This window comes from Paroedura picta, chromosome 3 (genome assembly GCF_049243985.1).
Source record: "Paroedura picta isolate Pp20150507F chromosome 3, Ppicta_v3.0, whole genome shotgun sequence".
Lineage (NCBI taxonomy): Eukaryota > Metazoa > Chordata > Lepidosauria > Squamata > Gekkonidae > Paroedura > Paroedura picta.
Window position 1 is genome coordinate 126,590,779 of NC_135371.1, and position 15,166 is coordinate 126,605,944.

General features: G+C 43.9%; 1 protein-coding gene across 4 annotated transcripts in view; it reads left to right on the forward strand.

The window, feature by feature from the left end:
- SEPTIN9 (septin 9) overlaps nucleotides 1–15,166 on the forward strand; it is a 300,995-nt gene that overhangs the window by 114,140 nt on the left and 171,689 nt on the right. The window contains exon 1 of one of the 4 annotated variants that reach the window (XM_077327637.1): nucleotides 6,611–6,758. The exons of the other annotated variants lie outside the window; for them this stretch is intronic. Within the exon in view, the coding sequence (XP_077183752.1) occupies nucleotides 6,746–6,758 (13 nt within the window). The 5' untranslated portion in view covers nucleotides 6,611–6,745. Of the gene's footprint in view, nucleotides 1–6,610; nucleotides 6,759–15,166 lie in introns of those variants that run through there. 4 annotated transcript variants of the gene reach the window in all.

Here is a 15,166-nt window from a genome sequence, read left to right on the forward strand (position 1 = left end):
AGGAATAATAGAGTCAAGGAGTCAAGATTGCAGTTCTGCCTCTGCTAGTATCTTGGCTCATGTGCCTTTGGCAAACTCTTTAGCATCTCTGGACACGTTTCTAGATGAACAAAGCTTAGTAGTTTTTGGATTATACACTCAACCTACATTAAACTGCCTTCCCTGTAAGGAACTTGTGCTCCTTCTGGCTCTGGCAGAGTACTGATTCACAGCTACTGTATTAATTACTAAAGCTGCATGCCAGCATACATTATCACTGTGAAGCACGCCTACTATGTTTTCATTAAATGCCCCTAATCCACTCCTGGGTTTATCATAGAATCATAGAATCATAGAGTTGGAAGGGGCCATACAGGCCATCTAGTCCAACCCCCTGCTCAACGCAGGATTAGCCCTAAGCATCCTAAAGCATCCAAGAAAAGTGTGTATCCAACCTTTGCTTGAAGACTTCCAGTGAGGGGGCACTCACCACCTCCTTAGGCAGCCTATTCCACTGCTGAACGACTCTGACTGAGAAAAACTTTTTCCTGATATCTAGCCTATATCGTTGTACTTGAAGTTTAAACCCATTACTGCGTGTCCTTTCCTCTGCAGCCAGCAGAAACAGCATCCTGCCCTCCTCCAAGTGACAACCTTTCAAATACTTAAAGAGGGCTATCATGTCCCCTCTCAACCTCCTTTTCTCCAGGCTGAACATTCCCAAGTCCCTCAACCTATCTTCATAGGGCTTGGTCCCTTGGCCCCAGATCATCTTCGTCGCTCTCCTCTGTACCCTTTCAATTTTATCGATGTCCTTCTTGAAGTGAGGCCTCCAGAACTGCACACAGTACTCCAGGTGTGGTCTGACCAGTGCCGTATACAATGGGACTATGACATCTTGTGATTTTGATGTGATGCCTCTGTTGATACAGCCCAAAATGGCATTTGCCTTTTTTACCGCTGCATCACACTGCCTGCTCATGTTTAGTTTACAATCCACAAGTACCCCAAGGTCTCGTTCACACACAGTGCTACCTAGAAGCGTATCCCCCATCCAGTAGGCATGCTTTTCATTTTTCTGACCCAGATGCAGAACTTTACACTTATCTTTATTAAATTGCATCTTGTTCTCATTTGCCCATTTTTCCATTGTGTTCAGATCTCGTTGAACTCTGTCTCTATCTTCCGGAGTATTTGCCAGTCCTCCCAATTTGGTGTCATCTGCAAACTTGATGAGTAGTCCCTCCACCCCCTCATCTAGATCATTAATAAATATGTTAAAAAGTACCGGGCCGAGCACCGAACCCTGAGGTACCCCGCTACTCACCTCTCTCCAGTCTGATGAAACACCATTGACAACAACTCTTTGAGTGCGGTTCTCTAACCAATTCCCTATCCACCTAACGATCTGAAAATCCAGATTGCAGTCCTTCAACTTATCCATCAGAACATCATGGGGAACCTTGTCAAAAGCTTTACTAAAATCCAAGTAAATGACATCAACCGAATTTCCCCGATCCAGCAAACCTGTTACTTGGTCAAAAAAGGAAACTAGGTTGGTCTGGCAGGACCTGTTGGAGACAAATCCATGCTGACTTCCTTGGATCACCAAATTGTCCTCCAGATGTTTGCAGATCGCTCCCTTTAATATCTGCTCCATTATCTTCCCCACAACAGAGGTCAGACTCACTGGTCTGTAGTTTCCCGGGTCATCCTTCCTCCCTTTTTTGAAGATCGGAATAACGTTTGCTCTTTTCCAGTCCTCCGGGACATCTCCAGTCCTTAAAGAGGTTCCGAAGATGATGGACAAGGGCTGTGCAAGTTCTCTGGAAAGTTCTTTGAGTACTCTCGGGTGCATTTCATCTGGACCAGGGGATTTGAACTCATCCAGTGCAGCTAAATGCCTCTCGACCACCTCTCTATCCATGTTAACCTGCCACCCAGACACTATCCTTTGGCTACAGCCATCTCTAGATGTGCCTAAACACTTAGACCTGTGGGAAAAAACAGATGTAAAATAGGCACTAAGCCTTTCTGCTTTCTCTGCATCTTTCGTTAGAGTTTGTCCATCCGCACCCAACAGCGGGCCTATTGCCTCCTTTACTTTACGTTTGCTCCTCACGTAACTGAAAAATCTTTTCTTGTTACAATGGGCTTCCCTGGCCAATCTTAGCTCACTCTCAGCTTTGGCCTTTCTGATGATTGATCTACAGTGCCTAGTAACCTGTAGGTACTCTTCTTTAGAGCTCTGTCCTTCCCTCCATTTCCTGAACATTTTCCTTTTCTTTCTTAGTTCCTCTTGAAGTTCTCTGTTCATCCAAATAGGCTTCTTAGAGCTCCTGCAGTGTTTTCGTCTTTCTGGAATAGTCATTGATTGAGCATGCAATAGCTCTTGTTTGAGTAGCGCCCACCCTTCACATGCTCCCTTCCCTTCCAGCATTCTCGTCCATGGTATGACACTCATCATGTCTCTGAGTTTATTAAAGTTTGCCCTACGAAAATCCAACATCCGCGTCTGGCTACAAGCTTCCTTGGCTCCCCATCTCAAAAGGAATTCTATGAGGACATGGTCACTTCCCCCTAGGGTCCCCACCTCCTTCACCTCATCCACCAACTCTTGCCTGTTGGTCAGTATTAAGTCCAGTATGGCTGAACCTCTTGTGGGTTCATCTACCATTTGATAAATGAAATTGTCAGCCAGGCTCAAAGAAAACCTGTTCTACCCCAGTACAGTCCTTTGCACACCTACCTGGGAGAAAACTCCATTGGACTGTGCAAACCTGTGTAGGATTTCACTGATGACTGCAGCAGAAGCCAGTCCTGCACAGAACTGATTAGTTGACTGCTCTGATGTCATAATTGTCCATTTCCCCCTCCCTCCCCCCTTCCAGTTTCTGGAACATCCTGCAACCTTGGAAATTTATTTTTCTTTGTTTTGGTTTTTGTTTTGTTTTGTTTAAGGCAGGGATAATGAAAAAGTATTTAATTGGTTAAATGAACATGTGGCATGTTTATAAAAAGTAAAAGGAAGATAGCCCACCTGGAGCATGGAGAATGTTTAATCTCCAATAAATTTTAACCTATTGAAAATTTTTTAATCTCTAAGTATTTGTTAATTAAATCTTGAAAGTGGGAAGGAACTTTGATTACTGTGGAAGAGGGGAAAATAATGAATTTTGAACATCTTGATTTTGAAAGGTTTCCCATGCTTGGTTACAAAAGATTCTCATAAGTCAGGGGTTGCCAAACGATGGCTCTCCAAAAGTCCATGGACTACAATTACCATGAGCCCCTGCCAGCATGCTGTAGTCCATGAACATCTGGAGAGCTACAGTTTGGTGACCACGGCCACAAGCCATACTATGAAGAGGTATTTCCTCCCCCCTCCCCAGTTCCTCCCTGTGTTGATTTGCCAGGTGATTGTTTGATCTGGGCAATCTGGACTTGTTCTTCAGTTTCCACCATGGAAATCTATGAGCAAGTGAATGATGACCTTCATGATTTAGATTGTGCAACTGTAAATGTTGGCTTGGCAAAAATACTAACCCTCTCTTTCTCAGATGCCTTCTCTATGGTTCACGGGTTATCTCATAAATACTTGATTTTACTTTGCCAGGTTTCTGTGGATCAAATGACTCCCAAAGGGAAGAAATTGAATCATTCTGACCATGGAGTATCAATTTAGGCAGGTCCTACATTGAGCAGAGGGGTGGACTAGATGGTCTGAATGACCCCATCTAACTCTATGTTTCTATGAATCTATCGGGTTTGCTGCTGAGTCAGAGGATGCCGAAGGCAGTATGACGATGAAATACTAAAGATGGGCACATCCTTTTAAGTCTATTGACTTCCTCAATGGGTTTAGAAGGGTGCAACTGTGTTTATGATTGCACTGTGGCTATTTTGCTGCCTCTTTCATACTTTAGCAAAATGAATAAACCTTAACCATTTCCATCTACCCTCTTCTCTGATTACTGTTGCTTTAGGCCGTGTCTGTGGTCATTGCATATTTGTTAACTTAATAAAGAGGTGATGATAAATGTATCCATTGGAGCCGAAATGACTGCTTTGAAAAGTGCTGGGGAGGAAGCAGCATTCCACTCTGTATCTACATTCCGGGACATGGTTTAAAGCTGCTGCTTTGGTCCTGTCAGGAGTAGGAGGAGTATCTCAGCAGTTCTCAGCACACCATAGCCCTTCCTTTATTTGGACGAAGTAGCGCCATGGCTATAGCAGCTAATTTCTCAGCCTCAGTGCCTCATCTGTAAGATGGAGATATTAACACTTGCCAGCTTGTCCATAGTACAGTAAGGATTGCTGAAATAACTGGTGTGAAGACCACTGTTTAAAACACACCAGCAAGTATTATTACAGCTTCAAAAAGGCTCTTGATTATCACTTTAGTGCATTCATTTGCCAAAGTCATATAGCATTATTATCCTAATATGGGGCAAGACATGTCCTTCTTCTGTCCACAGCTACTGTTTTTCTTCACCATTGTCCCATAATAATCAGTTGAAACATATGCATTCTGTTTGTAAGAGCTGGTGGCATGGTCATCACATTTTTTGTATCCATCTTTTTATCACTCTTCTTTAAAGAAGCTCAAGGCAGGATATGCAACTTTCCTGGCCTCCATTTATCCTCACCCTGTGAGGCAGGTCAGGCTGAGAGAGAGTAACTGGCTTAAGGTAACCAAATATGTTTCATGGCTAAGTGAGCCTTGAACTTGGGACTTTCCAGTCTTAAGAAGAAGAGCTGTTTTCTATACCCTGCTTTTCACTGCCTGAAGGAGGCTCAAAGTGGCTTACAGTCGCCTTCCCATTCCTCGCCCCACAACAGACACCCTGTGAGGTGGGTGAGGCTGAGAGAGCCCTGAAATCACTGCTCGGTCAGAACAGCACTATCAGGACTGTGATGAGCCCAAGGTCACCAGCTGGCTGCACGTGGAGGAGTGGAGAATCAAACCTGGTTCACCAGAATAGAAGCTGCTGTTCTTAACCTCTACATCATGCTAGGTGTCAAATACAAAACACCACACTGGTTTTGAATACGATACTCTAATCATTATACTACACAGGCTTTCTGAGTACTCTACATGTGTGTTTTTCGCTCCTGTATTTCAGATCTCTTCTCTTAGCTGTGAGCTGATGGTGTTGGGTACACTGTGGGACTGCTTATTTTCTGGTCCCTAGGATCTCCACCTCTTTTAGGATTCTTGGTCCTACTGCAGATGGTGCTGACCCATTTCAACATCCCCCACTCCCCATAACCCTATGCTTGCATGGTAAAAAAGATGTATTCAAAAATCCTCAAGAAACCAAGTAGCATGCCTACTTTTTTAATGCAATGTTTGTTCAGAGGCACCATACAAGGAAGATTCTTTATCTGGAGTGCTGTTCTTACCTGGCACTCAATTTTTCAGCACCACCCCACTCCCAAGGGCTATGAAGTGTTCACAGTGCATTCCTGAGCTGAAGATGCCATAGATCTCACGGAGGACTGTTTATAGCCTCCATAACAGATTAAGGCATGTGCAGTAATGGGGTAAAGGTAAAGGTAAAGGTATCCCCTGTGCAAGCACCGGGTCATGTCTGACCCTTGGGGTGACGCCCTCCAGCGTTTTCATGGCAGACTCAATAAGGGGTGGTTTGCCAGTGCCTTCCCCAGTCATTACCGTTTTACCCCCCAGCAAGCTGGGTACTCATTTTACCGACCTCGGAAGGATGGAAGGCTGAGTCAACCTTGAGCCGGCTGCTGGGATTGAACTCCCAGCCTCATGGGCAAAGCTTTCAGACAGCTGCCTTACCACTCTGCGCCACAAGAGGCTCTTAGTAATGGGGTAGAATCAGGTAAAATGATGGTGTTCCATTTCATCCAGTGAAAGATGCAAACAAGGTATTTCCCCCTGTCAGGACAATAACTACACCTCAGTCTTGGTTCAGTGCTTAATGCGACACCCAAAATGCAAGAAGCATCCCTGGAAAGGGTATTCTTGTTCTGCCTTTCCCCCATCCCAACATGGCTTTATAGGCATTCCTCATATTTCCCCCCTTTGCCTTGATGAGAGCATTGGACATCTGTGGGTGGATGGTCCCTGCACACAGACTGCAGGGAGAGATGGAAGTTGAATGTACATCAGGGTCTCCCCAGTATGTACCCAAACAGTAGGGATGCCAGCCTCCAGATAAGGCCTGGTGATTCCTTGAAATTCATTTCAAGACTGCAGAGATCCCCTGGAGAAAATGGATTCTCTGCAGGGTGGACTCTATGGACTTGTACCCCAGTGAGGTCCCTGTCCTCCGCAGGCTCCATTCCTAAATCTCCAGGAGTTTTCCAACCTTGATCTGGCCACCCTACCCTCCCATCCCCCGCCGTTGGTTAGAGGGAACCTGGCAACCCTATCTGGCAGAGACTCCTCAGGAAAAAGAAATCTTGCTTTGTTCTCTCCAGTCTCCATTCTGCCACTAGGTGGCAATATTTGCTTTTTGATTGAATTCCTGGCCCAAACTGCAAATGGGAGCCCTTGGGGGAAATTACCCCTCTGCAGTCACATAATTCCTGGCAACAGCAAAGGCTTGAAGGCTGCAGCATTCCAGGTGTTGTCCCCAAGGATAGCTCTGGGGGTGCAGCAAGCTTGTGTGCTTCAGGAGGAGGGAGAAGTTATGCCGTGAAGAATAAAGCAGAAGCAGGAATGATTTCAAAATGACCTTCTCCGGGAACAGAATGAGCATTACAGGCCTTCAAACAAGCTGGGCGATCAAACATGCAAGAAACAGGTAAAAATCCTTTCAGGCTCTGCATATAGAGCCTTATGCCAGCTTATGCCAGAGACTCAATGTTTGCTCTTCTGAGCCTCTGAGTCCCTTTAAATGCTCCCTTAACCCCTCAGCAGCCGCTTTGTTTACACAACACTAGAGAGGAGCAGAGAGGATTAGAGGCTGGTAGATATGGAAAAGAGGCAAAGAATTACTGTGAATTAGGGGGGGGGGGCTGGGTGGATTCCAGCTGGACAGGAAAAGACGGGAGAGAATTACTGCCACAAGGTGTCAGGGGCCCATTTTGAAAACCACCCCAAAGAGTAAATCCACCACTAAGCCATGCCTATATGGCTGTGCTGAAGAGGAGCAGATCTGTAATAGTGTTCATCTGTGCCTTACTACATTCATTCAACAGCACCTTTTCACCCTATCGGGTCCTCATTTGTTCCAACCTGTTCACCATGTAGCCTGAAAGAATGCAGGGCTAGTTTCAGTAGGGTAAGGTCATCCAGTGAAAGATGCAAACAAGGTATTTTCCCCCTGTGAGGACAATAACTATACCCCAGTCTTGGTTCAGTGCATCCCTGCAAAGTAACAGTAATATTCATTATGTCTAAAATATGTTCCAAACAAATTCTAATAGATGTTAGTAGTAGCAATGGGCACAAACCTAAAAAACCTGATTCGATGCAGCCCTTGAACAGAACCCTGAACCCAAACTGATCCAGCCTAGCTTCCCTTTTGCCTGGGAAAGTTTAAATGGCTGCCAGCAGAAAATGAGTGTGGATTCCTCAATGCACACTTTGACACACACAACCAGTGAAATGGCTGTCATCAGTTTCACTGGCTACCATCAGTTTCATGAGCCTGTTTCAGTTCTGAGGTTTAAACTTTTGCAGCTGAGGTTTAAACGGCTGCAGGCCATATCGTATCTGATGCCTCAGCACCACAAAAGAAGAAACATTTAGTACCACAAAAGAAGAAACAAGATGTCTGTGAAGAGGTGGGGAAAGAAAGAGAATGGGAGGTCCAGCATTAGTCAGCCTTTGCAGTCAAGCCATCTAAACAGGTGGCAGGGGTTGCATTCAGGTCTAAGCCTGGTACTGTTGCTCTGGGATCCACCTGCTCAGGTGGGCATTCCATCAGGCCACAGCCTGATTCTTTGGATTCCCCTGAGGAGAGGGAGGTGGTGGCTGGCTGGCCCATAATAGTGGGCCTGGTATCTGGTGCTCTACTCAATTTTATTATTTGGGGTTTCTCTATAAAACATAGTGTGGGATTATGGTTATAAAACAACCCATAACTTTTCTTTAGTATTATATCATTTTCAGCAACAACAAAAAGGCAGGCCAGCAGGTCAATGACTATTTCAGAATAAGGCAAATCCAGGAAGACTGTTCTTTTGCGTGCTTTAAAATGATAACAACATGATCTCTCTCTCTCTCTCTCTCTCTCATCCCTATGCAACAGATCACCTTAAAAGGAATAACTGAGTTATCCATTCCAACTCCAGCCTGTTTCCCCAGTGTCAGGGCAACTTAAACTACCAATTTTCCCCCTGGAAAGAGGGCCCTTAATTATTATTGCTGAGGCTGGTAGTTCTAGAAGTGGGGGAAGTCTTGTATATCACCCTCTGCTGCAGGGGGATTTTTTCCTGCCTATCCCTTTTCCTGGGAGAACTCTTAGGCCATTTTTACAATTCCTCACAAAAAGAGGCAGGAAACCTTAACTAAAATTGACAACTAGTTTGTGAATTTCATCTCTCTCTGGTCTTGAAACTGTAGAACTAGTTGTGGGAGGAAGGAAGGAAAACCTTGCTAGTTTCAGATTTTAAAAACACTGTTAAATTGACTTGCTTCCCTATGACCCATTATGCACGGGGGTTTTAGCGCACATTCGGGGTGGAATGGCGGCGACTAAAATCACGGATAACGCACGGAGCCGGCTGCAACCGGCTGCAGCTTCGGTGCATGCCGCCGAAAAAGCCGCGTCAGTGAAACGCGGAAGAAAGCGCAGCTTCCGGGTGAGCGGGGCGCAACCAGAAGCGGCGCCCGGATCGGCGCGTGCATAATCGGTTACTCTGGGTTTTGCCGCCGTCGCGCCCCGCCCCGTGCATAACCGGTATGCGTCGCGTCTTCCCCCTCCGCGTTTTCCACGTGACCCGAAATCGCCGTTTCGGCGGCCGTGCATAATGGGCCTTAATGTTGCCTCATCCGTGCCTTGAAGGATACCTGGAGTTTACAGTAATAAACGTGTCAGTTTCATTTTGACTAGCGATTGTAGCTGGACTGTACTTACTCAACCCCCAGAATCCCATAGCAAAGAAAGAACAGATTATAATGGAAAGGCAGCTACATCCCAAACCGCACATCTAAGCCAGGTGAGTCAAGGCACACCTGAAAGGTTTTTAAAAAGGTCTGTTTGGACCAGCACAAAAGGAAAAGACCTACTACCTGAGGTAGGCATGCAGTCCATTGGGGGAAAGCATCTGCAACCTCAGAAATAAATAACTGTGAGACTGGCAACCTTTCGATAAAAGGGTCTGGTTTTAGGGATCATTTCTGTAGATTTTTGAATGCTCACTGAGTTGTCCTCATAGGACAATAATTCTAAGGATCATTGCTTTTTCACATCAAGTTTGCATATTTGGTATCAGCTTTGACCAAACACACAGATATTTCAGAATTAAACATGCTGAAAGGTATCTTGTGGCATGAAAAATAATTAGAAACAATATTTAATATAAATCTGTGGGAAAAAGAAAACCCAACCCAGCAAATTCCCCATTACTCTTTCCATCACTGGGGCAAGAACTCCCAGAGAGTCAAATAAAAAAAGGGAACTTGCCTCGAGCTGCTTTTAAAATAATGCAAGTGACAGCACTGTGTGCCTGTTCATCCGATTAGCTGGATGTGTATATGCAGACGCAGGCACCACTGGAGATGTAAACCAGCTCATCTTTTAATGGCTCCTCCAGTTAAAGCAGTTCCCATAGATGGGAACACTTTCCAGGGTTGCTGGATCAGACTTCCCTGGACTATCTTCAAGCCCTGCCCCCTTTCCCAGCAAAACACATCTCCAGTTAACCTCCTGCTTTTGTCATTAGTTGCTATTGCTAATATCTGCAGAAATCACTTGGGCTTCATGTACTTTCACCTCTGTACCCTGCAAGAAAAGTCAAAAAGCCATGGAAAAATTCAGGTTCCCTAGGAGATTTCTTTCTTTCTTTCTTTCTTTCTTTCTTTCTTTCTTTCTTTCTTTCTTTCTTTCTTTCTTTCTTTCTTTCTTTCTTTCTTTCTTTCTTTCTTTCTTTCTTTCTTTCTTTCCTTCCTTCCTTCCTTCCTTCCTTCCTTCCTTCCTTCCTTCCTTCCTTCCTTCCTTCCTTCCTTCCTTCCTTCCTTCCTTCCTTCCTTCCTTCCTTCCTTCCGAGAGAACTATTAAGACCAATATGTTAATCATATCCAAGATTAGATGTATGGGTTCTATTTTCATATCCAAAATTTGGTATACCTGCACTGCTTGTGGGAGAGAATCTGACATACATTCTGACATGAAATTGCTGTGAGGCTTAAGATACAGGTCAAGATGGTGTAGGAGGCAGCCCTTAGGTAATATGTGGGTATAAAATGGCTACGTTGTTTCTTTGGCAGGAGACCTTATAAAGGAGTCATCTCTTTTTAGAGATGATTTTACAGATATATTGAATCCAAGCCCGCTCCCCCCCCAAAGGATAGTCATACAACCATATTTGGTATTGTCCTTTCCTAGAATTTTAGAACCAGCTGGAGATTTCTTAAATGAATAAATGGAAAGGAATATGTAATGCAGAAAACGTGGAGTATAAAAGCAAGAACAAAAAACCTACTGACACACTAGACTAGGGGCAACAGGAAGGGGAGGGCTCTCTTCCCCTGGGAGGGCTCATCCCTCTAGGAAAGCCTTTCTAAACTTTTTTTTTAATAAATCTCTTAAACATTCTTCAGTCTTCCAGAAACTCCAGAAGTGGCAGAATATGGCTGGAAAGCATAGCTGTGCGTGCCCTGCCCTGCAGACCCCCTCAAGGCCTACCACTGGCCATTTTGGGAGGGGAGGAACAGATCAACATGACCTTATATCACCTGATTTAAGAAATTATAAATATATAATAATATATAGGTAAAGGTATCCCCTGTGCAAGCACCGAGTCATGTCTAACTTGGTTTGCCAGTGCCTTCCCCAGTCATTACCGTTTACCCCCAGCAAGCTGGGTACTCATTTTACCGACCTTGGAAGGATAGAAGGCTGAGTCAACCTTGAGCCGGCTGCTGGGATTGAACTTCCAGCCTCATGGGCAGAGCTTTCAGACTGCATGTCTGCTGCCTTACCACTCTGCGCCACAAGAGAGAGAGAGATGGGCTGGGAGAGAGGGTTTCAGTCCAAAGGCCATAAGTGGCATAGCTTTATTGTTAGGAGATCAATCACATGGAATTTCAAATAAATATTTTAAAGGCATGCTGCTCTAAATATGTTTCCCAAGTAACTTTTATTTTTATACACATTATATTAGAATCATAGAGTTGGAAGGTATCTCAAGGGTCATATAGTCCAACCCCCTGCACTATGCAGGAAATTCAAAACTACCTGTCCATCCACAGTGACCCCAATTCCATGGCCAGGTTATGCTCCCCCCCAATCCCCTCCCCCAAAATCCATGGCCAGTCTGGGTCATTTGAATTTTATTAATTAAAATATTCATCCTATAGTGTTAGAAAGGGACAAGGTGCATACATTTTTAGGTCATTATTTGGGGCATTTCCAAGTTTTCAGAATGTTTTCACTGCCTGCGCCCAAGATGTCCTCTGCAATTTGACGCACTCCCAGACATCCAAGTCTTTAAACAGGGAGGCAAGAAGGAAGAGACAAGCCTGTTTGTCCTTCTTAGTTCTAAAACGCCTAAGTCCCACCTTGATGACAAGCTCATATCTCCTGGACCAAATTAAAGTTTGACCAAGCAGGAATGACATCATGCCCCCTAGATAGGTATCTTCAGTGGTTTAGGAAGAGACCAATTAATATTTACATGGAGAATTCCACAAGGAGAGACAGTACATAGACACTTCATAGGTGGGTCTGTGCGAAGGAAAGGCGTAACAAGTGATTCATTGTGTGTGGCATAGAATGCCAAACAGGGGAAATACAATCTATAAGCATATTCAGCTTGGCCTTCCTGCCTTCTTATATGGAGTCTGGGCATTGTAGAAGAGTCATGTCAAGCAAACTTCCTGTTACCACCTCAGAAGCTTCCTTTGTTTCCTGCTGCATGTGTTCGTCACCCTTACCAGACTGGTCCTTAGCAGAGTTGGCAGATCACTGGCAACCCTGATCATAGGGGAGGGGTGTTTGGAGCCTTAAGAAGGAGGCATAATTCTTGACCTCATGCATCCAAATGCTGTGGGCAGCCTTGCAGGTTTTATCACTGCCATGTGTGAGACAGTTTTTACATAACTAATAGCCCCTTTATCAAACTTGTCTGTCCTTTCCTTTGTCAAATGTTGAAGGGTATATTGCCACATTCCTTCACAGCAGAGCCCTGAGCATAAAAACAACAGCACACGCAGTAGAAGAACAAGAGTGTTAGAAATCTCTTGAGCTTTGCAGACCCCATCTTTGGCAGAATAACGTGTTTTTCTGGGCTGATCATTAAAAAACTGTATGAACACAGCAGCAATTTGGCACCAGGGATACAATCTTAGGAGCATGAAGAGAGCAAAGAGGTAGTGATGCTTAAAGTTTCCAATTTCAAAATAACTGGAGAGGACAGAGCATACAGCACTGAACAGGTAACGAATGCCAATCAAGTTGCTCTTTTGCTTTCTAATGAGTGCCACAAGCTAAGCCTTGCTGTGTCTTTTGAATTTCTCTCCAATTTTCCAGCTGAGCCTTTCTGAGCCTGGTCTGGGGAAGGTGCCAGGTAAGTAAGCAACCACAAATCCACTTGATGATCAGAACCAATCTAAGTGGGCTGAAGCCAACATTTCCAGTGACAAAGCAGCCAGCCTTAATGCAGTTGTTTCCCATTAGCATTCTCTTTTTCTGTGACCTGATGCCAGTTATGCAGCATCATGGGAAATCAGTAACAAAAATTACACTTGAACATTTATAAACAGCACAAAAAACAAGTCAGCCTCTGTTGTTGGCAACGGAGTGAGCAAGGGCGTTTGCTGACATTCTGTAGATTGTTGATGCTCTGAAAATGCAGGAAAAAAATAGTTTTCTTAGATTAAAGTCATCTAGGGTTTACCAAGTCATAGGCACACAGCTTCGGTGTCTTTAGAATCTGTTGCTTTCTTCAAACATCAGCCCATGATCAAGAAAAAAATGGACATATGATTAGTTGCTCTTGAGAACGATGGAGTAACTTTCAAGTTTGTTGAAGTGGCAACCTTGCACTTAAGAAGTGGGCGGGACTGGGCACTTGGTATAGTGGTTAGCCAGTCTGGTGTAGTGCTTAGGAGTGTGGAATTCTAATCTGGCGAGCCAGGTTTGATTCCGCACTCCCCCACATGCAGCCAGCTGGGTGACCTTGGGCTAATATCAGGGTTCTCTCAGCCTCACCTCCCTCACAGGGTGTCTGTTGTGGGGAGAGGAATGGGAAAGTGACTGTAAGCTGCTTTGAGCTTCCTTCGGGTAGAGAAAAGCGGCATATAAGAACCAACTTCTTCTTCTTCTTCTTCTTCTTCTTCTTCTTCTTCTTCTTCTTCTTCTTCTTCTTCTTCTTCTTCTTCTTCTTCTTCTTCTTCTTCGTGGGCCCTTGTCCTTAGAAAAGGCCCACCACTCTAACAGTAGTTGTTTGTCTACTGAGGATGACTAGCTGAAATGTTTTTTTGAGTTGTTTGAATTTTCATTCATCATAACTTATCTCCTTCCTCAGGATTTAAGAAATCTTTTATTGGCATATGAAACTAACACAATAAAATGAGGATAAAAAGATGTCAACGTTGAATAAAATGACTGAATGAATACATAGAACAACAAAGGAAAATAATAAATATGCCACAAGTTGTCCCTAACTCTTATCCTTGTGCAACTTTATGGCACCTTGCAGAAATAACTTTCTGTTATTTCAGAGCTGTTATTATTCAATAGGAAAGAAAACTTTACGAGATCAGGGAATCCTATCTTATTTATCAAAATGGGGCTTAAATGTTTTGTATGGATATCTGGGTAGAAGGGGCAATTAAAAAAAAAACACATGCAAGATGGTTTCAGTGTTGCTTGTTTTACATGGCAGTATCTGTTTGAATATGCTACTTGTTGAAATCTTCCTAAAAGGATTGCTGAGGGTAAAGCATTACATCTGGCCAGGATCTCAGTGTGGGAGGATGAATCATTGCATGTGCATGAACTTGCCACTTTACATAACACAGATGTTAGTTTGAACTGAACACATTGACAGAGTTCCCTGATAGATCTCTCTCAAATTAGGCAACCTGCAACTTGCTGGCTTTTGGCTTTTTAATACAGGGGCAGGGGAGGAAGAAGCAGAGCAAATGAATACAACACACAGGCTAGAGCTTTAGCGCTAGTAGTGAGGGGGAAGAGATTTTGGATACCGATCCGTGGTATCTGAATCAGGCTGTTGTATGGAGCGTGCATGTGTGTTTCTCTACTTTCATCTGTAAAATGCTGGAGGATACGATTTCCTCCTTGCTCATGCTCATTTTATTACCAAGATCTGGTTGCATGGAATGTTCACTTAGCATTTCTCCTTTCCAATTGTTTCCTGTTTCATGGCTATAAGATCTCCCCCCTCCCCAATTGATTTAGCCTGGTCTTTTGCTCTGTTTTTAGTCTTCCACTGTTACTCTTTTCCTCATTATAAGGACATCCCAATTGTTCCTCTATTAAACAGAAACTTCCTTCAACATATATCTTAAACAGTTTTCAATATCCCAAAGGAAGTCCAGGAACACATTTTCTTCCCACAGCTACAAAAGTAAACAGGAAGGTCTTAATTCTTTTCTCCCTATTTTCATTCCCCTCCTCCCCTTCGTTTGCTTTCTGTTAGCAAATTTTTGCTTCCATAGAAAATTAAATGGAAATTTGCCATGTGTACTATCTACCTCTTATGAAGGAAGCTGTGCATGTAGAAGTTGCTCCTATCAGCTCTTATACTTGTGCATATAATTGAACTGGCCTAGAATAAGCCCTACACTGGGGTTTCCAGAGCTGCTTATCCTTTCGTGTTTTACATACCAGCATGGTATACATCTTTTGCATTATATCAGCTAAGCTTCAGAACAGTAGTAGCAAGCAAAGCAGTTCGGTTTCTGTGGGAAAGGCAGCTGATCTGGAGATGTGCTTGGCCAAAGAAATTTTGAACTTGGTTTACACTGGTTCAATTATATATTGCAGCTGCTCTATGACTACTAATTTAAATAACTCCA